This window comes from Podarcis melisellensis, assembly GCF_964234715.1.
Source record: "Podarcis melisellensis genome assembly, chromosome: 17".
In the NCBI taxonomy this organism is placed as follows: Eukaryota; Metazoa; Chordata; class Lepidosauria; order Squamata; family Lacertidae; genus Podarcis; species Podarcis melisellensis.
In genome coordinates, this window is record NC_138534.1 from 2,950,190 (window position 1) to 2,976,213 (window position 26,024).

At 46.6% G+C, this 26,024-nt stretch overlaps 1 protein-coding gene across 3 annotated transcripts; it reads left to right on the forward strand.

Annotated features, from left to right (window-relative positions):
- The first annotated feature begins 3,318 nt into the window (after window positions 1–3,318).
- On the forward strand, window positions 3,319–25,064 carry IRAK1 (interleukin 1 receptor associated kinase 1). 3 transcript variants are annotated; one of them, XM_081894219.1, is made up of 14 exons: window positions 3,319–3,501; window positions 6,697–6,864; window positions 8,511–8,702; window positions 10,858–10,964; window positions 11,658–11,825; window positions 12,394–12,458; window positions 12,606–12,720; window positions 12,827–12,939; window positions 14,313–14,517; window positions 16,739–16,807; window positions 16,979–17,200; window positions 19,019–19,232; window positions 22,579–22,701; window positions 24,650–25,064. In XM_081894219.1, exons 1-14 carry the CDS (start codon window positions 3,393–3,395, stop codon window positions 24,700–24,702), a joined length of 1,923 nt encoding a protein of 640 aa, XP_081750345.1. In that variant the 5' UTR covers window positions 3,319–3,392; the 3' UTR covers window positions 24,703–25,064. The 3 variants fall into 3 exon arrangements, with proteins under 3 accessions (XP_081750345.1, XP_081750346.1, XP_081750347.1); XM_081894220.1 differs by lacking the exon at window positions 22,579–22,701; XM_081894221.1 differs by lacking the exon at window positions 10,858–10,964 and having other exon boundaries at window positions 3,344–3,501.
- Window positions 25,065–26,024: the final 960 nt, after the last annotated feature.

Consider the following 26,024-nt stretch of genomic DNA (forward strand, 5'->3'; position numbering starts at 1 on the left):
TTACGGCTTGCTAGTAATCCTGAACCTTTGCTGCTATTCTATTTCTTCTGACTCCTGTGCCTCTGTTCCTGTTCAGAGATGCTGCTGTTGCAGCCCACTGCTGTGGGCAAGGGCAGAAACTCTCTGGGGCAGGACAGCAAAGTGAAGTGACCACCTCAGGCAACAGGTCCACCAGGGCAGCCAATCCCCATGTCAGTTTTCTTTGCCCCCCCTGCTTGTCCCTGATGTAGACCCTTCCTTCCCTGGTGGAGAGTGGGAAGCACCATTTTGGGGGCTGCCTCAAGTGCCAAAATGTCTTGGGCCAGCCCTGCTCTGGAGAGAAAACAACAAGGCACCTTAAAGACAGACACCAGAGTCGTGCCCAATGGCCTGTCTTTACAGAGTTAGAGTAAGGATTGCTGAGGTAAAAAATTATGAAGGCTTTGAGTACAGTGGTACCTCGGGTTAAGTACTTAATTCATTCCAGAGGTCCGTTCTTAACCTGAAACTGTTCAGGTTACATACGCTTCAGGTTACAGACTCCGCTAACCCAGAAATAGTGCTTCGGGTTAAGAACTTTGCTTCAGGATGAGAACAGAAATCGTGCTCTGGTGGCGCGGCAGCAGCAGGAGGCCCCATTAGCTAAAGTGGTGCTTCAGGTTAAGAACAGTTTCAGGTTAAGAACAGACCTCCTGAATGAATTAAGTACTTAACCCGAGGTACCACTGTATGGAGTTCCAAAGTGTGGGCACTGCCATGCTAAACGACAAGAGTTCTTACAAATGTGACATCTGTAGTAATGCCAATTCCACACAAAAATTACCCTAGATTCTACATTCTTCTAATATTTGTCAGAGATTCAAGTAGATTTAATTTGTTGACATGAACCTATAGTTAGTACTCTAATACTGACAGCACTCAGCCTGGCAGTGCTTAATGTTTATTTAAAGTCAGAACAACTTCTATTAGGTTTCTTTAGATTGCAACTTACTGCCTTATTAGACAGGATGAGACTTTTGACTTTTAAAAAAAATGCTTCCAGGGAAATATGCTTAGGCTTAAGGGACAAAGGAGAAAACAGTTCATTGGCACAAACAGAGTTAAGGCAGCACTCTCATTTCCTTAGCTTTCTGGGTTGTTGTTTACTTTGCCTTATCTGTAACTATAATGGTTCCTGATCATCTGCCACAGCATTCCTTTCAAACAGCTCCTCCTAACCTTAATATAGTCATACTGGAAGTCAAATGGAATCTGTTCCGTAAGTCCGTTCGACTTCCAAAATGTTTGCAAACCAAATTGTGGCTTCTGATTGACTGCAGGAAACTCCTGCAGCCAATCAGAAGCCGCAGAAGCCCTGTTGGATGTTTGAGTTCCAAAAGAATATTCACAAACCAGAACAATCACTTCTGGGTTTGCAGCATTTGGGAGCCAAAATGTCCAAGTTCCAGGGCATTCAACAACCAAGGTACAACTGTACTTTGAAGTTCCTTCTACAGCCCTGCCCTGGTTGGCCCATTGGATCAATTGCATGCCTTCTCAATTCTTTTTTGCCACCTGTCCTAGATACTTCTGTCCATTGTCTGCCCTACACCCTTCGTTGTCTCTGCCCTCCAAATCCCTTAGCCTTTATATTGCATCCTCAGCTAAACTTGACACTTCTCTCTTCCCTCACAGAATTTGGACTTAAAACTATACAGTTCCTTGAGCACTTGAGCATTCTCTGCCATCACATCAAGTAGTCTCAACAATCATACATGGCAACACAAATGAAGACTTGGTACTTGGAGAGTATGAGAGGATGGAATCTTTGATGAAGGCTGATTCTTTTGTATAGTTATTCAGAAGTAAGTCTCACTGTGTTTGTTAGGGCTTTAAATACAAAAAACTTATAAGTCTGGGTTGTAAGCTGCAAATAAAACGTTTTAAATGTGTTGTAAAGTGCAATATATAAGGGACGCGGGTGGCGCTGTGGGTAAAACCTCAGCGCCTAGGACTTGCCAATCGTCAGGTCGGCGGTTCGAAACCCCGCAGCGGGGTGCGCTCCCGTCTTTCGGTCCCAGCGCCTGCCAACCTAGCAGTTCGAAAGCACCCCCGGGTGCAAGTAGATAAATAGGGACCGCTTACCAGCGGGAAGGTAAACAGCGTTTCCGTGTGCAGCTCTGGCTCGCCAGATGCAGCTTGTCATGCTGGCCACGTGACCCGGAAGTGTCTGCGGACAGCGCTGGCCCCCGGCCTCTTAAGTGAGATGGGCGCACAACCCCAGAGTCTGTCAAGACTGGCCTGTACGGGCAGGGGTACCTTTAAAGTGCAGTATGCAAATGTGATGGCGACTGTGAGTTATGCCAAATTCAATGTAATTTTCAAAACTTTTTTTAAAAAGCATTTTCACAGCATTTTTATATGTGTGTGGATTCCACCTAAGTCATACTATGAGAGTGAAATCTATGGACTTAAGCTGTGACTAACTTCTCAGTTTGACTTCGCTATCACCCAATGTGTGTACAGTATGTGTATGCATAACTCCATAGAGTCTCTAGACCAGCCTGTCTCAACCTTCGACCCCCAGATGTTGGACTACCACTCCCATCATGCCCAGCTGGTCAGGGATGATGGGAGTTGTAGTCCAATAACATCTGGAGCCCAAAGGTTGGGAAAGACTCACCTAAGACAGAAGCTGGCTCTAAGTTCTGCCTGCCATTGCACTCTGAGCTGTGAATCCTATGGAACGAAGCAAACCCACTTATATTCTTACACCCGGTCCTCTTAATGCACAAGGTAACAAAATGTTAACTTGCTCCAGCAGTTTGATGTTGTAGCATACTGAAAAGACTGTCTAAGTCTCGCGCTCCACCAGCCTTTGCCAGCCCTGTGCCCTCCAGATGTTTCGGGCTACCAGCCACGCTCCCCTCAGTCCAACAGAAGATCCCCAAGGTAGCCGTCCTGCGTTTCATATTTACTCGGAAATAACTCCCGCTGTGTACAACTGAGCTTACTCCCAGGAGGCGACCGAAGCAGCTGCCAGAGAAGAGGGACAGGCCCGTTTCGCCTCAGGCTCGGCGGGGCGGCAGCGACATCGCCGGCGCCGCCTCCCCCGGCTGCGCAGCTCCTCCCCGGGCCGCCAGGCGGAGCCAGAGCAGCGCGGGCGGGCGGGCGGGCGGGCGGAAATGGCGGCTCCGTCGCTATAGAGACGCCCGCTTGGGTGGCTCCGCCTCGTCCTGCGAAGCGCTCTTCTCCGGGGCCTGTGGCGCAGGCGCAGAGCCGCTTCCCTCCCCCGCCCGGAGCGGCATTTAAAGGGGAAGTGGCCCTTTCCCGCGGCCGCCGCCTCCTGCTGCTCCGTCCCTGCCCGGCCCCGGCTCTCCTATGGCCTGGCCCGGGGCGCGGAGGGCGAGAGTGGCAGTCGGGGCCGGGGGGCCATGGCTGCTCCCGGGGCGTCGCGCTTCCTCTACGAGCTGCCCGCCGCCGTCATGTGCAAGTTCCACGAAGTCATGGACGCGCTGGGGAGAGCCGAGTGGGAGCGCTTCGGTGAGCGGAGGGGAGGGAGGCAGGCAGGCCCCTCGGCCTGCGGGCGGACTGGCTGCCCGGCCCCGGCCTGACGCGGCCGCCGCCCGCTCTTCCGACGGGGTTCTTCCTCCCCGCTCCGGGCAGCGCTCCTTCCGTGGCCGCGGGCGGAGAAGCTGGGCTGCCCCGGGGGAAATGCAGCTCGGCTACGTATTGCACTTCTGCACTGCCCTTAGTCTGATCGAGCACAGCGCCGTTTTCGTTGAGGTCCCTGAATGGCCGGGGGTTGGACTAGATGACCCTCGGGGTCTCTGTGAAACTCGGCCAGCTGCCAGGCATCGAAGAACAGGCAGCTCAAAAGGGGCATCTTCCATTGCTCTTGCTTTGCACAAACTGAAGATCAACAATTAGAGGTCCGGGGGGGGGGGAATCTGGCCTCCAGGTGGCAAATCCACCCCAGGACAAAAGGGATGTGTGGAAGGAGCAGCCGCTGTGGCCGTGGGACTTTCTGGCAGCCCATTTTGAGATGTTGAAGGTGACTGGCCCATCAGCCTCCAACCCCTCTTCAAAGTGGCCCTCTAGTAATAATAATAATAATAATAATAATAATAATAATAATAATAATAATAATAATAGTAATTTATTATTTATACCCCGCCCATCTGGCTGGGCCTCCCCAGCCACTCTAGGAAAATAATTTGCTGGTGATCTGCACAAAACCTTCTCTACAGCTGGAAGGTCTCTGTTTCGCAGGGCAGAAATTGCTCTGGATCAGTTCATGCAGGGATCAAGTTTGCAGTCCATGCCAGCACTGGTGGCGGTAGGAGGATGGAGGGAGCTGTTGAGGTGCAGGCAGGATCTTGTGTAAGGTTAGAAGTTCATCCGCACCTTCACCAGCGAGGAGTACAAAAAGCAGCTGCTTGAGAAGCTACTGACTGGGAAGGTGGATCTGGTTGGGCATAGTAAGGGGTCCCAGGATGGAAGAAGCCTTTGGCTAGAATGGCCACAAGCAAACACCAGAGCCTTCACTTACATCAAGCATGTGCTGCCTGCACCGGCCCAGCTCAAATAAAGTTTTGAAATGAAATTACTGAAGGGCAGCTGTGTTATCAGCCCATTGTGTTTTGGTGGCTAAAGGAGATCCAAGCGAGGCGGACATGCCTGCATCCTCCTCCGTTAATGATCCTTGTGCAGCTCCTCCTGTGGTTTTTAGTTGGGCTTGCCCCGGAGGCTATCCCAGTGGGGAGTCTCTCATGGGTCAGATTTGCCTGCTCCCCATGATGCCTTTAATAGCACTCCAAATGTGCCATTTGAATCGGCTGCCTCAACTTGCCCTTTTGTATTAAGGCTCTGTTCGCATATTGGCTGTAAAAAAAGAACACAGTGCTGTGGGTGGCCCCTTTATAGGTTACTGACTGAGGCCCAAACTTGTGGGCGGCAGTCTGCTCCTCTGGGTGCACTTCAAGTGGGTTGAAAAAAATCATAACATAGCTGGTTTGGCATTATGTGGGAGATCTGCTAATATTATTGATAATAATAATTGCCAGCTTTCTAGGTATTTTTTCATAACAGAACCAAAGGTGACTTTTCACAGGAAACTGCTTAAAAACAACCACCCTTTGAGGCCAGGCATATTCCCTGGCATATTTGCAGCCCTTTGGCATGTGGGCTGAAGCACCCCTTGAATGAACCAGGGTTTCCATGGGGTGACTGTCCAGGCCACCACCATTATTTGCGGGATCTCAACTGCAGAGGCAGGCATTCGAATCATAGAATTGTAATGTTGGAAGGGAATGAAGAGTCATCTAGTCCGACCCCCTGCAGTGCATCAACAGCTTACCCCACCCTCCATGTGGAAGTGCTGGTTCACACAACTGGTGTTTCTCCACAGGTTATCACATGGTTTTGCTGTATTAATTGTGCTGACCAGGGCTCTGTCTACATTCACATTGAAGGGAGGTGAGGGTGTGGCCTTCACCTAGATGCCGAGATGATACCTGACTCACAAGCCTCTTTGGTTTCTGTTTAAAAGCCTTGAACAATATAACCTTAAACTTCTTGTAACTCAGCTAAGCTGTAGGGTAAAAATGTGATGAAATCTTTTTCTATTTCTTCTTTTATGACCCCCCCTCCCACTATAACCTCTCTCTGCCATGGAATTTTTAATACTGAAACCAGTTTACAGTTGTCTGGGTGCTTTTGACCTTCAGCGCAGCCAGGGCTTTTTTTCAGCCAGAACACTCTGGATCTCAGTTCCGGCACCTCTCAGTTGGGTTCTGGCACCTCTCAGGCGGTGCCATTGCCATTCTTAGAGAACAAGGGAGGTGTTCATGGTGAGTTCCAGCACCTCTTTTTCCATAAAAATAGCACTGAGTGCAGCTGAAATAGTGACCACAGACATGGGAGCTGAGATAAATGTGGTATAGCTTCCAGTTTCAGGCTGGACACTTCCTTACTGTTTGGACGCCTCCTGGGAATAAGAGTATTTTTTCTTACTGTTTGGAAAATTTGCTTGACAAAATGGTGGTGGCAACCAATATAAATGTAGAAAATGGGTGTGGGAGAGCAGAACCACAACTGAAATTGATTTGGCTCTTCTACATGGCCTACTGTGATTGGGGTAGCCTTGGTCAAACCTGATTACTCAGAGCCCTTGGTCAGTCTGCAATCTGCAAAACCAGCAGTATCCAGCACATCCCAACTTTATAGCCAAAACAGGAGCAGGTAAATAGGTTGTGAGAGAGACCTCTGCATGAGCCCCATAGATTGCTGCTGAAAGTCAAATGATTCTGTGCCCCATAGCCTGACCCTTTCCATAAAGCAACTTCCTGTGCTGTTGATACCAGGGGTGGGGGTGGGGAAAGAAAAGGCATTTTCCCTAAAGATAAACTGCTAAAGTTCATAAGGGAATTGGGGGTGGGCTTGAGGCTAAATATTCAAAGCTCCTGAGGTTGGATTTAGTCGTATCTTGAATCAAAAGGCAGTATAGATGTCTTAAGAGTATAGGTTTGAGGAGTTGCTTATAACAGGGAAAGAAGGTTAAGTGGCTGCAAAATGCAGACAAATATTGCTGTGCCTTGTTGAAATCTGAGTAGAACAGAATTGTAATATAGCACATGGCTAATAAGCTTGTTCTCATGGCAGAAAATATTGGTATTGCCTCCCGACAGCAGATGCTTCAGCCATAACTGGCCTTTCTTCCTTGCTCTCGTACCTCAGCTTCCAGGATTGTACGAGATCAGGTGGAGCTGCGCCTGTATGAGAAGATGGAGGGGCGGACGCAGCATCTTATGTGGGCCTGGATGAATCGCAATGCCTCTGTCGGTGACTTGCTGCAGATCCTTGATGACTTGGAGCTTTATCTGCCACGTGATGTCATCACTTCATGTGAGCCCATCATGAGCCTTCCCTGCCTTCCCTCTTCTAGTTCAGTTTATTGGTTGGTATATCTGGAGCAATTAAAGCCATGAGAACAAGCAACCCTTTTCCAGCCTGTTTACTATGAAGGAAGGGGGTGGAACATCCCTTCTTCTCCCCCCCCCCGCCCCCACCCACCCCTTCTGTAGTGCCTGCAGCCCCAGCCCCAGAATCCTGCTGTTTACATTCTCAGGCCATGGCCATTCTTGCTTATCAAACTCCTTTCCATCAGGACACCTAGCAATTGCCCTACATGTTTAGAATTTTTAAAAAGGAATTGTTCTTACTCAGGTGCATTTGGATGGGCATTTAAAACTTTTTAAGGCTCAAATACTTGTCTAAAAGGCTCAAAATTAAATATCTTGTTTCTCCTGCTGCATTTGTTGTGCAAGTGTGTGTTATGACTTTACTGTATCCTGCTTAGAGACCGTTTTGTTGAAAAGTGGATTATAAAACTTTTGCAATTATTAGTTGCTTTTCTAAAAAGGAACTATATACAAAGCAACTTATAAAGTGCAACATAAAGTAGGCTAAAAACTTGAAATATTGCTCTTTGAAGTGTAAAGAGTGAAATGTGAAAAGTTCTATTTTTTAAAAAAACTGAAAATCCCAACAGCCAATAGTTGGTAAATCTTGTAAGAAATGATAGGGTTCCACCTACTGGTGAAAGGAGGTGCATGGCATTTCCTACAGAACTTTTGGGGCAGAAGGGCATTTTGTGAGGTGGATGCGGATGAAGTAAAAGCCCCACCTGGAGGCTTTTATAGATCTTGGTTCATCATCATACAGCTTTTGAAGTGCTACATTTTTAAAAATACAAAAAGATATAGAAAAGTAATGCAAATAAAAAACAAAAACCAGTACCAAAATTACTAATAGAATATGGAGTCCTCCCTTGCCACCCACAGAAGGTAGCAGCCCCTCCTGGCTCCCACCTTGGGTCTTTCTCCTCCCAGCCTCTTGTCCTGGGAGACCAGCATTTCGCTACCTCCCACCCAGGGTCCTCCATCAACCATCCACCACCACCATGAGTAAACAATCCCTGGAGCTTAATAAAGACTCTGAGTAGAGGATGCCAAATAAAAAGAGAAGAACACAAAGAAGAGACAGAGCTTTTGAAGTGCTACATTTTGAAAATCTGTCCTGCAACATCTGTGGGATACAGGGCACCAGTTGCCATTTGAAGCTGAGAGTGTGTGATTTGCCAGGGGTCACCAGAATATCTGTCCCAGGGCTGGGTTTAGTTTAGACTTCCAGGTCCAGCATCCTAGCCAACGGTTAACATTCACGTCTTTAAACATGGCTTTTGCCTTAGCATGGATAAGTCTGGGAGGTTTTCAAAGTGGTGACTGATGCTAACCTGCAACTCCCATTACCCAAACCATTGACCAGGGGTGTGTTGTCAATACTTGTCAAGATGCTCCTGCATTGATTGCTTGTGTGTTGATATTAATCCTGCCTGCTGCAGGACACTTTTTCCCTTCCCACTATTGCACGAGTGCTGGGACATGAGGAGGCAGACAGGACACTCAGGCTGAGAAATCCTAGGAAGGCAACGTGGTGGCAGTTCCTGTTTTTGGAGGCTGTCTAACATCTTTTCTCACTTCTTTTTCTAGGGCATCCACCACCACCACCTGCGAAGCCCAGTGCATTGTCTTCTCATTTTCCGTATGCCTCCCCTGAGCCACCGCCTTCCCTACCTGAGCCCCCACCTGCTGCGCCTGCCCCAGATCCTGGTAGCCACGGCAGCAGCAGGGCCAGGGAATCGTTTTGGGAGCCCCACAAACAAGCTCCCTCACCTGCACCAGGTAAAAATGCATGCCATGGCTAGGGGAAGCCTTTATTTATTGAGGATAGTAAAGGTGTATAATCTGCTTTTCTCCTCTGATGCAGGCATCTTCAACCTTTTCAGACCCAGGCCTCACGTTTAACCCAAACATGCATTTCTTAATCTTTCACAATATACTTGTATGGTGGCAGTGCTCCTGTTGTGACCCACCTTGGATCAGGCTGTGACCCACTGGTGGGTCCTGGCCCACCAGTTGAAGACCAGGGCTCTAGTGGAAATGCTTAATGACCTCCCCACCCCTGTGGTCTGAAATGCTGACTGTGTTCCAGACTGCAAGTAAGTCCTACACAGCAACTACAGTTTTCAGAGTAGGGAGGCAATCTGACTTTATTGGTTGATTATTATTTTTAAAAAGCATACTTATCTCTATTTGCTGCCTCTTTCCTTTTCCTTGCCCCTGCCTTCCCCATTTTTGTAGTATGAAAGTAACCTACTGAAGTAGAGACACAAAGCTCTGTCTTTACCAAAAGAATGTGGACAAGTTCTGCCTGTGATGCATTTGCTGCTTAAGGTGGGGCATGCAGGTGTGTCTGAAGGCCAAGCCATTCATACAGAAATAGCATCCTGAAGGTTCAGGATGGATTATGAGTTAGAAATACTGTACTAAAATATGAGCTCTTCCTTGTAACCACCACCACCACCCATAATAAAACTGAAATTCTCCCCAATTAGCTCAAAGAAATAGGTAACAAAAGCTGTAAGAGCGTTAAATTTTGATTTGGACTAGTGTATCTATAGTATCTATAGTACACATATATATTACATATATTGCATGTATTTGACTTCTCCCTTTCTTTTTCAAAAGGAAAAAGCATTCAGGGATGGCTGGAATCACGGGGGGGGGGGACCTAACCCATTGCAGGAGAGAAGCAGGCAGAGGAGAAAGAGACAGCTTAACCTATTCTTCTCTGGTTAATGCTGTGCTCACATTTCCCAGTTTGCTCTTTTGTTCCCTGTGGAGAAAAGAGGTGGGGAGATTTCACTAAACACACACACACACACACACACTTGTAAGGGACAGAATCATGCAACCACAGACCTCGTTTGCATTGAGAGGCGAGAAGACTTGGGGCAGTGGATCTCAGTGGATTATGCCCCATGGCATAATATGCCCCATGCCCTCCATGAGAATTTTTCCTATGTAGCTGCAGAGCAGAACAGGGACTATGGGAAAAGCATCTTTTCAGAGGAGGCCAGGGGTATGCCATCTGGATTTGTTTAGGTTGAAGCACCAAAATGCTCCATGCTGACCCTGTTGGGAGCCAGAAAAAATGGAACGGTTATTTTTGCAAGCTGTGTATGAATGTGGTGCAGAGTTAGGGTAGTGAGTTGATCTTTTGAGACTGATAGGGGAGATAATTATTTCCGTGCCCTATTTTTAAAGGTATACAGGACCCACTTGGATACATGGTCAGCATGAGCTGCTTCGTACACAAGTAAGATACCAGGGCTCTGTGAACCATGTGCTAAAGGAAAATTCAAATTCTGTGCCAAGACTGCCCAAAATTATGCACCAAGGAAAGCTGAGTTCTGCATCTGGAATAAACTGTGTGCATTTTGCCTCTCTCCCTCCAATGCTGCTTCTGCCAGTCACAGGAAACACCAAGGATCATACCCAAAGGGCGTTGAAGGCACTGGAGATTCTGGGTGCATCCGCACATAAACTAGCTTCTGAAATTTCATCAAGCATTGCCTGCACACTTTTCAAGTCTTCCTTGTATATTGTGAAGGCTAGAAACGTAATTTTAAAATGAAAGTAGAGGTTCTTGGGATGTTGCATTCTCTGCCCTGTCACTTCCTTCTGCAGGCTCTGTGCCATCTAGAGCAGTCTAGATGTCTGTCGGAACCCGCAGCTCTGTCACTAATTTCAGTTTATTCAGGTGGTAGAATTTCCTTTCATGTAACTTCTTAAGCAGTACTGAAGAAAAGTGGTGATTCTCCCAGTCTTTCCTGTATCTCCTGCCGCTTTTCAAAGCGTTCTGTGTTTCCCACTCTTGCTTCCACCCCCTTGAGCAAACATCTTTGAGGGGGCTGGAAACTGGAGGAGGAGGAGAACCCATTTTTGTACCCCAGCTATAACAGCATTCATTCCCACTTCTTCCCCCTGCAAACAGAGCCCTCCTGTCCTCCGCTATCTCTGCCAGGCCCCCCTCCCAGCAGCCACCTTAACAGTGTCGGCCAGAGAAACCCACCTTTGCCTCCCACCCGCCTTGATGAACAGGTATGGACCTAATTCTGCTGCTGCCTGATGGAACAGTTGGGCTCTGACTGTGTATGTGGGGGGTGGGGTGGGAATTAGATGTGCAGGAAAACATAAGGAAAGCTGCCTGGTGAGCAGGGTAGTGTAGGCTGGGCTACTGAATAATGGAACTAAGTATCTAGCCCTTGAGAATCTCAGCCTTGAGCATTTGTCTACTCTTAATACTTCTAGTCCTCATGGTTTGCAACACGCTTATTCTTTTACATGTAAAAGCAGGTCGTGTCTGTCACAGTTATGGGGCAACCTGGGCTCCTTTGGAAAGTCAATAAATTCAATAAATAAGTACCTGTTTCTTCCTCAGTCATATTTTTGTACTGCTTAGTTCCCCATTGTGTACCTGCCGTCCCTCCTGCCATTTTTGGATGGTGGCTTTTTCTTTCCCCTTACTGTTTAAGCCCTCTTCTGATCCCCCTCATGTTTGTACTCTGCACCCTTCCTTTCTCTTTCTGCATCCTTTCAGCATTATCACTTCTGGGCTGATGCTGGATAATTGCTTCTCTCCAGCAACTCGCTGCCAGCATCAAGACCTCAAGGAGCTGGAATCTGAAGCCCTCCTTCCATGCAGTTAGTGGAACTTGACTGTCTTGAGGAGCACATGTTGAGGTGGGATGCTGCCCTTTTCAAGCTTATTCCTCTCTGTCTTCCCAATTCCAGAGCCTTGACTCTCTGTCCCCTGCTTGCCCCTTTGAGTGGCAGCTGAAGGAGCTGCGCGAAGCCACAGGAGACTTCTCAGAGACCCTGAAAATTGGAGAAGGTGGCTTTGGCTGCGTCTACCAAGCCCGACTGCGCAACACAGTCTATGCTGTCAAACGGCTCAAAGAGGTATAACCAAAGAGTACTGGGCTGGGGGCCTGACCGTTTTACTTTGCATTCCCTTCTATCATTCTGGTATCCTCCTGATGTTTTGAACTCCCATGACTCCTGTCCACACTGGATGGGGCAGATGGAAGTTGTAGCCCAACGGCATATGGAGGACACCAGGTTGGGAGGGGCTGCCTTCCACAGCCTTCCTGCTGCTTTTCCATCTGGTCAATGGAAGGATGAATCAGTTAGCATTCGCTTTGCTCATGTAAGGTCTCAGCTCAAGTTCCCAGCATTTCTGACTGAAGGGCCTTCTAGCAGCTTGAGTCTTTGGAGTGCCCTGGCAGCAGAGCTTGTGGGACCCTTGGGGTGACTCCTCATCTCCTTGTGTCTCTCCAGTGTCCTTTGTGCTTGGTTGTGGGGGGTTGGAAGGGAGCCACCTCAGTCCTCTTTCATTCCCACCCCACATGCTTTGATTTCAGCCTCCCAGTGTGGCCTTGCCAGTTCTTCTGAAGGAAGGTGTGCTCCTAGTGGTGATACTGATCATCTTTATCTATTCTCACCTCCCCTTCCCTAATCTGACTGACAGGAAGCAGAACTGGATTGGACTGTAATAAAGAACAGCTTTGTCACAGAGGTGGAAAAACTTTCCCGGTGAGACCTGAAAACTATGAATTGGAAGGTTATTGGGTGGGGTTTCAGGAACAGGGATTGTGCATGAGGCTTGCTGTTTGTTTGTTGGTGGGACATAGGGAGGAGCTTGAGCTGCTTCTCCTTAACACTGCCCCTTGTGTATCCCAGGTTCCGCCATCCCAACATTGTGGAGTTTGCTGGTTACTGTGCTGAGCAGGGGCATTTCTGCCTTGTCTACGTCTTCCTACCTCAGGGCTCCTTGGAGGACCACTTGCGTAGACAGGTACTCACCTGAACTTCTATTCTTCTTCTCAGTACTTTTATCCAGGGGTTCTTCAGAAGGTGGCATCATTTGCTGATCTGTTACTGTTTTGATTTTTGTTTTTCAGAGTGGTCCCTGCCTCTCCTGGGCCCAGCGGCTGCATATAGCAGTGGGCACTGCCAGAGCCATTCAGTTCCTGCACAGCGATTCTCCTAGCCTTATTCATGGTGATGTCAAGAGGTGAGAGAGGAAGAGAGCTTGTCTCCCAGGCTGCGAACAGATGAAAATGGGGCATGATTTTAAACCAAACTGGAGGATTGTTGCTTTGTGCATGAGAAGGAAGAGTTCTGCTTTTCACATCTTCTGCTTTGACTTGGGGAGGAGGGAATCATCACAAGACGTGTGTTGGCACATGTGCTGCGATTCCGCAAGGTCTTAAAAACCCCATATTTTTATTTATTTTTTGAAAAGTGTGAGCCACGTCTGCTGAAAAGGAAGCAGCCAGAAGGCTCTGTGCATGAGATTTCCCAATGGGGTGGGGTTTGGGTGCTCTGCTTCACTAGTTGTCCCTCTCTATGATTAACAAAGCCAGAATAAATTACTCAGAGTTAGAGAAATTAGGCAACTTAGTAAATCTGCATAATTCAAGCAGGTTGCAGAATTTGGGTTGCCTGAGTGCAGAATTCCAGTTTTCTTGTTTTTAGCATATAAAAGTGTATTAAAAACTCTGGACACATCCTTTGCAAAGGATAGGTCGGTAATGGGAAAGGCACTAAGTAGAAATTCTTCCATATCAGTAGTGCTGTTGTGTGCTATTGTGATGGGGCTTTAATAATTAGCAGGGTGCAGACAGTAGAAGCAGGTCAGGGTCATTTCAACGGGTAGAATAGCCAAGCTTCTGAAATCTGTAGCTTTTGTAATCCAAAACAATCTGCTCACCATCCACAAATCTTCATGCCTTTCCCAACACACTGCGGTTTCCTGTCTTCAGCAAGCACAAGAGAACTCTGCTGTTTTTTGGAACATACCTGCCCCAGTAAAAAAAAAACCCAAAAGCTGTATCTCTTAAAGTTCTATTTTTTGGGTGTGTGTGGAAATGTTACAAATCTCCATTAAAAGCAGAGTTGGGGCTATGATTCCAGAAAAAGCACAGAATGTGATATTGAGCCCAGAATTCAGCTTCCCCGAGATCTCATTTTTTGTTTTCATAAAGCAAGCTTCTGGTCCTTTTAGGATTGTAAATATATACTTAAAGGTGTGTTTGCAGTGCCTGGTGAAATCTCAGTAGCCAGAGGAGTTGCTGGATTAAAGTATAAGTGGTCAGAGAGCAGGACTTTGGTGCTTTGTCTTACCCCATGCTGCTTCGGAATGAGTAGCTGGAGCAGAATGGGCAATGCAAAATGGACTGGACTGGGATTGATTTATTTTTTTCTGGGCTCACAATGTGGACGACTGGAACAAAATTCATAGCAACAAGATGAAGAACGTATGCTGCTCAAAATGTAATTGGTACACACAGGAAATTTTGATGAGGCTTATTTTGGAGAATGGAATGTGAGAGGCTGTGTATAGTGGCCTGTTGTAAACCCTTTATTTCTCCCTGCCACTTGCAGCTCTAACATCTTGTTGGATGCAGCACTCACCCCCCGACTGGCTGACTTTGGGCTGGCACGTTTTAGCCGCCGACCAAAGCAGGGAGGATTGAGCAGCTCTCTGGGCCGGACGCAGACTGTGCGGGGCACGCTGGCTTACCTGCCCCCTGAGTACGTCCGGACGGGGATGCTTTCTACTGCTATTGATGTTTTCAGCTTTGGTGTGGTGAGTAACATGGGGAGGGGAGAGGAGGGGCTTAGCAAAGACTGCACCATGAAGATAGGACACCTTCCTTCCGGTCCATTCCATCTACTACTAAAATGAGATTTTATTATTTTAAAAATTGATATATCACTTTTCATTTATAAAGGGATTACTCTCAAAGCTCGCTCGCTCTCTCTCTCTCTCTCTCTCTCTCTCTCACACACACACACACACACACACACACACACACACACACGTATTTCATCTGGGCCTGCAGCTTCTTTGCCTTTTGAGAACCCATCCCAGGACTTCAGGAGTGTGGGGAGGTTGGCGCAGGGAGAATATGATGAGTTAGGAAAATTCCCTCTTTTGGCGTGTTGGAAAGAATATGCTTTGTTTGGAAAGCTGTTCTTTCCAAGAATTCAGTGCTAGGTGAAAATTCTGGCCCTTTGAAGGCTTGTTATCTTGCAGGAACACTTACAAGGACTTAACTGTCATAGGATGTGTTGGAGCTATGCCCTTGTTCACCTATCTAGCTCATTCAGAGACAGAAAGTACAAACTAGGAATTGGCAACTTGGGGGATGGGGGTGGCCCTTGACCACTTGATTGTCTAACACTCTCCAGCCCAATGAGAGCGCATCCTTTGGGGAAGACTCCTTCCCTGCTGTGCACTTTGTCTGTCCTGTGTGTGAGACGGAAGTGAGCTACCAAGGGGTGTGAAGGGGAGAACCCTGCCAGTGTCTCAGAGCCATAACTAAATCAGGCCATGAACATTTTTCTTTAACTTGCAAATATCAGTTGGTATGTTTTAATAGTACCCCTTGACCTTTCTAAGGGTTGCTATATTTACATATCAGACAAGGGAGTGTGTGTTGCTGATCATATTTTAGGCTCGTCTTCAAATGCAGCATTACCATTCAGGAGCCTTGGCAGAGTCTGAAATGGTGGGCCACTCCCAGGCTGAGAGAAGGCTGCAATGGACCCATCAAATTGATTGTAGTATCAGACAGATGATGACCACAGACAAACTTCAAAAGCTACATCGGCAAACTCTAGAAAGGACTTGGAATATTTGTGCGCTACATCAGGATATAACCAGGGAATGTAGACCATTTCTGATTCCTACTTCTCACCCTAAAACATCCAAGCACATGGAGTCGGTTTGATAGGGATTGTAAGTCCAAGAAAAAAGAACTGTCCTAATAAGACAAATTCAGTTTGCCCGTTTCTCTTCTACAACAGCAATGGCGAGAATATAAAACATTGTTAAGGGAGGAAAAAAGGGTACATTATGAAAATAGTTGAAAATCTTTGGGTCTCGCTCCTATTGAGAGGAACAAATCCAAATTTTGGAACCTCATTCAAGGAGGCTCTGTGGATAAGCTTTTTGGGTCTTTACTCCCACCCCCATAATACCTGAAATTTGAGTTGCCCATTTTAGTGCCATCTTTGGAAGTAAAATGAATATAAACCCTCCAAGACAGAGAACCCTTTAACTCTCCCTAACTGGCTTGGGAAAGCACCAGGAGAAGATGGTTACATCTGGTAACCAAATTTGCCCTGGCAGCTAAGAAGCTTTATTCCAGTTATGTTAATGCATTGTAATTTTAAATTTTATGTTGCAGACTTTTATGCTGTAGAGTTTTATAGATTTGCGTTGTGTGGTTTTAGAGGAATGCCTTGCTTTTGCCCTCTGTTGTTCATCATGAAGGCCTTAGACTATACAGGCAGTGACTATTTTGTGTGGGGATTCTATTCCTGGCCCCCACATGCATCAGAGGAGTGCGCATAAGCTTGTTCCACTTCCATCCTGCCCTCTTCTGGGTGCAAAAGGACCCACACGTCAGTGGTTGCGCTTCCATTGGACATGCACAAAATCGTCGCTGGCTGTATACAATAAATTGAATTGATTGACCATGTCTCAGTTGCCTGCTCATAATACTGGGGAGGATTGGGGGGGCTTGAGGGGGTCAAGTCAGTGTGCAGAGTTGATGCTACTGGCCCTGCAGCCCAACCCATGTTGACAACAAGCTGCTGTCTTTCAATTTTAATCCACAAATTGAGCACTGGAAGTGAGCCCAAGGGATGCGATCCTCAGAGTGCCTGATCCTGTCTGGTTGGCTAAGCTAGAATGTGGGGAAAGAAGGGACCCCCCCCCGTTTCTCTTTCCCTTCCTTGCTATGCATTCCGGTTTATTTTAAGTGCAGCTCCTTTTCCTCCCACCAACCCACCCCTACCAGGTCCTGTTGGAAATCTTGACAGGGAGACGATCTATGGAGCTGGATTCACGTGGACACAGCAAGTACTTGGTGAGAAATTATTCTCTCCCCCCCCCCCCCCGCCCCCGGCCTGCCACTCATTTATTAATGTGCAGCTTGTTTTCCTTCTGACACCGAACAGTCAGTGTTGATGCTGCTCCATCCTTGCTGGCTTTCCCACCTCCTCTTTGTCCAACGGATTATCCCTCTCTCTGCCTTCAGAAAGATCTTCTGAATGAGGAGGAAGAGGAGCAGGAAGCCCAGCTGTCCTCGGCCACAACGTCTTCCAGCCTGTCCCAAGTTGCTCAGCTTGGCACTCATCTATACCAGAAGCACGCAGACCCGCGGGCCGGGCCCTGTCCAGAGCAACTGGGCACAGCACTGGGCAGCCTGGCTTGCCGGTGCCTCCACCCAAGGGCCAAGCACCGGCCCCCAATGACGGAGGTAGGTGGCATGAAGGAGGGAGCTGGAGCATTTGGGCCAAGGATGGGGAACCTGTGGCCCTCTGGTTGTTGCTGGGCTACAGATCCCAGGAATGATAGAAGTCGTCCACCAACAACTGGAGAGCCAAATGTTCCCCAGCCCTGATCTAGGCCTTTTCTCTGGGAGCTCCAGTAAACTAAGCTGGGTTTGGATTGGACAAATCCCTGCCTTGGACCCATCTGTGAAATAGGAAAAAGGAAGTGGGACACCAGGGTAAATCTGTGATTCTGGTTTTGTGTGTTTTTGCATTTCACTTCCAAGTTCATTCCTCGTTCAGGTTCACATTCCTCTTGCATACTATTTACTATTCTGTCTCTGTAGTGTTTGGTTTTATATAAACGCACACACAGATGACACAACATTTACACACTGCTTCCTTTTTTTCTAAACCCCATCTTTCCATACAGCTTTTATGCTCATTTTTAAAACCTTCTTAGCAGTTGGGATGTTTTTCAACAGTCCATAACAGAGGAGCCATTCATTAGAAAGGACTTAAGTCAAGCAGTTGGAGCCAGATCTTTCACAGCCAAGAGCTATATAGGCATCAAAGATTGCAGCCTGCAGTTACATATTTTTCTCTCTCTTATGGTGAAGAATTTGCAAAACCACTCGGTGTCTGCAAGTTTTTAATGTGATATTTCATCTGCCTATTTTGGACCACAATAAATGTCCTAAAAGATGGATATGCAAAGCTTGCTTTGACATTACAAATAGGTCCTCAATAATAGTTAGCCATGTTTCATGTTTGCTGTGAGGAAAACTGACACTGATGGTGTTCACCCTCTTACCAAAGCCACTTGGGCAAGCAAGGGTGTTTATGTATTATTTGTGCCCCCACAATTACAGAATCCCACTCTCAAAAGTCAAAGCCTGGGCATTGTTCATAATTGTTGGGAGTCCTCTCTGTGCCAACTACTGGTGAGCTTGGAGTTAAGCCAGTAAAGAGCTGTGGGTTTTAAGATACTTTCCAGTCCTGGCTGAATTTTAGTCTGTGAATTGGAATATATGTGTTTCTTCCTTACCTGCACATTTCTGTGAGCAGGGCCATAATATTTTAAATAAGTGGGAAACCACAAGCATTACTGGAGGGGGAGGAGACACATACTTATTCCACAGGGCAGGGCTAGGAAACCTGTTGCCTTCTGGAGGTTGTTGGATTCCCATTCCCCCCATCCCCAGCTTGCCTGGTGGGGGGGGGGGGTGCCACAGAGGAGCTTCAGCCCCAGGAAGCCGTTATGGACAAGTCCTTCTGTCCATCAGTCCTGACAGGTCTAACATCCACTGTAACGGGGAGTGCAAGCGGCAGCCAGTGCTCTAGGAACAGCGAATAAGTGTTTGGGGCTCCTGCTTCACCTGCTGTCATATTTACTGTACCTTGCATTTTCTTTTATACCCACAGCTGTTGGTTCTATACTGGTACTGTGGTTTCTGCTGTTTCCCAGCTTGATGCTCTGCAGATGTGGTTGCACTCCAGTTCCCAGCATCTGGGGCTGGGGCTGATGGGAGCTGGAGTCTAAAACCATTTGGAGGGTCCCGGCTGGGGGAGGCTGCACTGTATATACTGCCTTCTGTCCTTTGGGCCTTAGCAATGCCCTGAGTGTCAAGGCCAGCAATGGGGTAGGAACAAATAGATCCAAGGAAAGAATGTGACTTTCTGTCTGCAAGGGGGTTGCCCCCCAACTTTTTTTTTTTTTACCTTGCTGGGTATTCTGGGAAATTACTGTGCCTTCTTCTTTGAGCCCCCCACCCTGCCAACTTGCTCCTCCTCCTGTCTTTAAGGTCTACCGAGAGCTAGAGAGGCTTCAGCTACTGCTGTGCAAAGAGTCTTTTCCCACTTTGCAACCCCTGGGGCAGCTGCATACTCCACAAGAGGATTCCTACACCTCCAGGCCTCTCAACCAGCCTGAGGAGAGTGATGAAAGCCTGGAGGGCAGCCTGAGGCTGCTGAGCTACAGAAGTGTGCCCAGAGGGAATATCTCTCTAGGCCAACTAGGTAAGGCACTGCAGGCTGCTTCAGTCCCTCCCCCACGCTTCAGGGAGGATCGGCCAGCTGACTGGACATGTATGGGCAAATAACAAGCATTTTTCAAGCATTGTACTTAATTGAACCAAATATTAAGTAACTGTTACAGAACAGTGACATTCCAATTCTAAATTTTCTATGTTTTTAGCAGTTCTTATTTTTATCTGTAAGCTGCTGTGATAAATGACATCAGCTCATAACCTTGTGCAAACTGAACAGTTCTTCTTTACCATTTCATTTTGAGCCCTAGGGCAGGCATAGGCAAACTCCAGCCCTCCAGATGTCTGGGACTACAATTCCCATCATCCCTGACCACTGGTCCTGTAAGCTAGTGATGATGGGAATTGTAGTCCCAAAACATTCCAAGAGTTACAAATTTGCCTGAAAGGGATGAATAAAGCACACACAGCAATGCTAAGACAAAAGTTAGCTTTAAATGGGGTTGTGACCATAGTACAGGATAGGGGACAGTTGATTCTAAAGCAGGTGTGCAGATAAGTGTATTACACCCAATTCTGCAAGACTGGAAGGCCCTTCCTCCTTTTTCTTTCTTTGTTGGTTTCTTGCTTTCAGATGTAGAAATCATAAAATTAAACAGATGGCCCACTACCTGCAAAAGTGCATTCTTGACTTGGTAGAATGTTTGAGGGAAACTGTTTTGCATGCAGAAGGTCCCAGGTGCAATCTAGGGCATCTCCAGGTAGGCCTGACAGAGGCTGCTATTTGAAAGCCTGAAGAGCCGTTTCCCATCAATGAAGATGTGATAAAAAGCAGATTCTAATGTAGCCTGAAGAGTGTTCCTCTTAGTTGCATCTGAAGAACTATGGCATGTTCGGCTACCCTCTTTGAAACCTGTTAACATGCTTCTTTTTTGACATCTCTTTCCCCTACCCTTCCACATTTCAGACCGGATTTTTCTGTGGTATCACCACCAACTAGAATTTGACAATTCCTGCCCTGTTCTTGATTTTAACTTCATTAGTCTATTTCTCTCTTTTTTTAAAAAAATAACTTTCTTTCAGTACAAGAGTCTTAAGACAGCTTCCACCACCAAGTTAAAAGCCTTCCTGTATGACTAACAAAATAACAGCAAAATAGCAGACACATCTAACAACAAAGAATCATAGAGATGCAGCGTCATCTAGTCCAACCCTCTGCAATGCAGGAACCTCAGTTGAAGCATCCATGACAGATGGCCATTCAACCTCTGCCTAAAAACTTAAAAGGAAGGAGAGTCCACCAGCTCCTGGGGGAGTCTGTTCCACTGCCAGAAAGGGAGTCCGTTGAACAGTGTCAGAAAGTTCTTCCTGATATTAAGCCAAAATCTCCTTCCTTGTAACTTGAAGCCATTGGTTCAAGTCCTATCCTTCAGAGCAGGAGAAGACAAGCTTGCTCCATCTTCCATATGACAGCCCTTGAGATATTTGAAGATGGCTATCATCTCTCTTTTTTTTCCAGGTTAAACCTACCCAGCATCTTCAACCATTCCTTCTAACCATTCATGGTTTCCAGACCCTTTATCATCTTGGTTGCCCTCCTCTACACACATCCCAGCTTGTCAACATCCTTCTTAAATTGTGGTGCCCAGAACTGGACACAGTATTCCAGGTGTGGTCTGACCAAGGCAGAATAGAGTGGTACCATGACTTTCCTTGATCTGGACATTCTACTTCTATTGATGCAGCCTAGCACAGCTGGTTCTTTCTGCCTAAGTGCTGAACATTATATTTATCCATATTGAAATTCATTTTGTTAGTTTTGGTCCTTTACCCAATCTGTTAAGGTAATCTTGAACTCTGATTCTGTCTTTTGCAGCATTAGCTACCCCTCCCAGTTTGGTGCCATCTGCAAATTTGATTTAACATCCCTTCAATTCCTTCATCTAAGTCATTTATAAAGATGTTGAGTAACAATGGACCTAAGATAGAACCCCGCTTGTAATTTTTTCCCAGGATGACAAGGAACCCTTAATGAGTACTCTTTGGGTTTGGTCAGTCAACCAGCTACAAATCCACCTGACAGCTACCTTGTTCAACCCACATTTTACCAGCTTCCTCACAAGAATATTGTGGGGGATTTTGTCAAAAGCCTTATTGAAATCAAGGTAGACTACGTCTGCAGCATTCCCCTGATTCACCATGCTTGTAACTCTTAACAGTAAAAGAAAGAAGATTTGTCTGGCATGACTTGTTTTTGATAAACCCCATGCTCAGTCTAAGTAGCTACAGCATCCTTTTCTAAGTGCTCACAGACCAGCCATTTAATTAATCTATTCTAGGACCTTTCCTGGTATTTATGTCATACTCACTGGTCAGTAGTTACTTGGATCACCTTTTTTTCTCCTTTTTGAAGATGGGGTCAACATTTTCCCACCTCCAGACTGCAGGGACCTCACCTGCTCTCCAAGAATTCTCAAAGATTATAGACAGAGGCTCTGAGATAATATCCGCAAGCTCCTTTAGTATCCTTGGGTGCAGCTCATCAGGCCTAACAGATTTGAATTCATTTAATGAAGCTAGGTGTTCTCTTACCACCTCTTTTCCTATCTTTGTCTGCAGTTCCCTCCTTACATCACTTATTATGTTATCACCAGGTTGGGCACTGCTTTCCTTTTGGGTGAAGATGGAGACAAAGTAGGTGTTGAGTAGGTCTGTCTTCTCTGTGTCACCCAATAGCACCCAATAGACGACTCCATGCAGAGGACCCGTTACTTGCTTGCTCTTCCTCTTGCTTCAAGGACAGCCAAAGAAACATTTTATTTTTATTATTTTTAGCCTGTCTTGCAAGCCTAAGCTGATTCTGAGCTTTAGCCCATCTGACCTCCCTGCTGTTGGCTACTCTTGGCTGCTTCTGTATACTTCTCCTTTGTAATTTCCCCTTTCTTCCATTTCTTATACATGCCCTGCTTAACTCTCAGTTCATGTCCCTTATGTAGCCATACTGGTTCTATAGATGCCTCCCACTTTTCTTTCTTGTTGGAACTGTCTGCATTTGGGCTTTCAACATTTCACCTTTAAGAAACTGCCATCCATCATGGACTCCCTTCTCTTTACTTGAGTTTAAAAGCAGCAGTAAAACCATAGGCATCTTTTTAAAAATCCTGGGAAAATAAAACTCTTCAATTAGCATTAGTCAGCACCAGCTAAACAGATAAGTAAGGGAGTCCCATAAATGTGGTAACACTACTTAGAAGACCTTTGCCTTGGCAAGAGCTGCCTCCCATCAGGAGGTAGAGGCACTCAGAGTTGGGCCTCTGATGATGGTCTTAACATCTGGGCCAGTTGTCACTCAGTGCTTGGCTCCTTTCTCTCTGCAGGCGACTCTGCCCCTCAGATCGTCATCAACCCAGCAAGGAGGCGTATGATGGAACGGCTGGCACTCTACCGCGACGGAGAGCTTAGCAGCCTGGATGTGCTTGCTTCTACAGCGTCAGGGGAAGGTAACCTTCCCACTGCTGCTTCTGCAGATGGAGAGTGGCACTAGTCAGTCTCCCAAATGACCCTGTTGGGTTAGGTAGAGACTTGTTCAAAAAGGCAGATCAATTCATCATCTCCCCTCCGTCTCATCCCACCCTCCAGTACTCTGTGTGCATATTTTTGCACCTGCCTCTTGTCCTCCATAATAGAATGAAAAGTCTTAAGCAGGTGTTGAGCTCTCTTTGTTGAACATACTGTATGTGTGGTGCAAGGGCACTCTTGCCTGAGCCATGCGCACTGGATGTCATGTTTGTGTAGGGACATGTGTGCATAGAATCTGAAACAGACAGGATTGAATCCAGACATAATCCTACATAGAAGAGACCCATTGAAATCTAGCTCTCATGAGAGTAGAGATTACAAAACCCACCTTGTTCAAGGTCTGCTGTTTGTATCCAGGATGGCTTGCAGCCCCTTTCTCAAGGCCTCCAGTCATACCTGCCTCCCCTTAGCTGCTTCTGCTCTTCATTATCTCTTCTCCCTCCCCCCTGTCCCCACCTGCAGCTGAACTATGCCTTGTCAAAAATGCCAACCTTTAAAATCTCAGATACCTCAAACCAATCTCTCAAACTGATTATAATATGTCAAGCAGTATTTATTTATTTTTATTATTGACATATTTTTTCTGTGTAGAATTTAGCTTCCCCACAGATGCTAGGATAGGTGAATAACGAGGCTAGAAGGCTAATATAATATAGCCAACTGCACTTGAGAGTGGAGCAAATTACAAGAGGGCTTCAGGGTGAAATTGCATTTTTCTGAGGGTGGGGGGCGTGCAGCCGAAATGGCACCAAAAAAGAAAATCTTCTGGGTCAAGTACCCTCAGGCTTGACTTCTCTTTTCTCACAGAAACAGATCAAGAACTGCCTCCTCCTTAGATAGAGGGGACACACACACACTTACTTCTTCCCAGACTGTAGTTTTGTGTCACACAAAGCCTATGTTTCATGTGGTCTTAGCCACCCTGGGCTTGCCATGCCTTCCTGTGGTGGACCAGGAAGTTTCTTTTTTATTTTAGAAGGGTTGGGGTCTGCATCTGGGCCTGCATTTCATGTGAAGATGAGAAGAGTTAATGTGGCCAAGGAGGGCAGGAAGGGGGTGTCTGCCCCCCACTAAGTCACCTCCTCTGCTACCTGGTTTGGAAAGCGTATTGCGTAGTGAGGTTCTATACGGGTTAGTCATTGTAACTTGTGGTTACTAAAATAGTGGTCCTTCATAAATTTGTTTAATCCCCCTTTAAAAGCCATCATCACATCGTGTGGCAGAGACTTCTATAAAACGTGTATTATGTAGATAAAGTACCTTTTTATCATTGGTATCTCTAATCTAACCTAGTGCTGTTTGCTATGCCTGGCAGTGTTCCTGCCCTCCTCCCTCAGATCCTGTAATTCAGAGGTGCCCAGAGGGGGTCCTGTGGCTCTTCAGGTGTTGCTGGACTTTCATCATCCCTGGCCACTGGCACTGCTTGCTGGGACTGATGGGAGTTGTAGTCAACAACATACAATCTCATTTTATCTGTAAGCTGCCTTGAATCCCTGTCAGTGAAAAAGGCAGGGCATAAATGTATATATAATAATAATTGTGGGGTGGTGAACTGGAGATGCTGGAGATTGAATGTGAAAATTCATACATGCAAAGCAATATTACTCTACCACTGAATGGGGGGCCCCAATTTTTTTCTAAGGTGAGGACCGAGAAATCAGCCCAGAACCCCTTGGCACTTATAGCAAGAATCATGCATGTAAGGCAGTTCCATGGAGCATGGCCAAGGCCAGGCAAATTCCTCCCACCCCATTACAATTTCTGTGTTCTAGCTTTAGAGGGTAGGTGCCAAACACACTGTGCTGGCAGTGACCTGAGGGATCATGTACGCTATAAAGGATCTCTAATGAATTCTATTCCCTCCTCCAGATCACCTTGCAGAACCCCCTCGTGAGCCCGAAGAGAGTGATGAATTTGAGTGATGAACTTGAGTGACATGGAAGGATTAAAGTTCTCACAGCGCTGACGGCACTTTGCATTTTACAGGGTCCCACCATCCTTTGGGGGGGGTCACATTCCTTAGCTAGTACTACCAACCCTGTGGCACCCAGGGGCTCCTGGTGGAATATGGCATCAAGTTAACAACACAGCTCAAGCGGGGGGTGGCAGGGGCAATGGAGTCTATTTGAGTAGAAGATTAAAGTTTCTACCCCAAAACTGGAAGGGCAGTAGGAGGAGGGGATTTGTGTAGATTTTTACCCCTATGACCCTCCCTGCAAACGTTTCCGCACTACGTACTCCTTTTTCTTGAAGACAGTAAATAAAACATTTTATATATTTGTAACCTGTCTGTATCCTTTTGGCTTACAAATTTGTACTTGGTACTGACAGAGGTCTGTTTTTGTTTTGCTAGATTCATGTGGTATTAGGCTGAACAGCCAGCCTCTTAGGATATGGCAGTTTGTGACAAGGGAGAAGGAGAAAACCCATTTTATTTTCCATGTTCCCAGTATGCTGTGAATTCTGCCTGCCTTCCTCTTCCTCCTTTACCAGGATGAGAAGATGAGACAGTCACAAAGGAAGAAGATGGAAGCCAAAGTCCCAAATAGGATGGTCAGACAGTTGCTTATTCTCTCTTTCTGACCCCTTTAAAGTGTGTCAAAGCAAGGGTAAAGAGGTGTCTGTAGGGGCTGCAGGTGGCCGGAGTCATGATTAAGAGTTGCTTGTATTTCCCCTGGTCTCTCTGCATGCAGAGCTGGCATTGGAGCAGTCAGTTGTAGCACCAGCAAGCTGCCCAACTGAATCTGCGTGGTGGACTGGCATGCTGAAACATTTTGCTGCCTGAATCAGAAAAGCCAAAGGGCAGCTGCTTCATTCTAGAATGGCCCAGGACACACTGGAGACCTTTGCCTCTCTCACTCACTAGACAAATGTCTAATGATCTTATTTATCCTATTTGATTTTTCTGTATAGTCTGATTTATGAAGCATCAGTTGCGGGCCATGGTGGGAATTCATGGAGTGGCTCCAATGCCATTCTGATTTGTTAGTGGCAGGGAAGCTCAGATACTTGTGAACTGCTTTATATAGGAGTTCCTGAATAGTTTGGATCTAATCACTTCACATGAAACCTAACTCTTGCAGTCCTGCGCTATCTGCTGCTTGGACATTGTGGGGGATGATGCGAGTGACGTGGTTAGAGGATGAATCCAGACAAGTTTGAAGTAATTTATTTTGACTTGGGAGAGGACAAGGAGGACAGGAAAACCAGGATCTTGCTGGTGTCTCACAGCAATAAAAAGTCG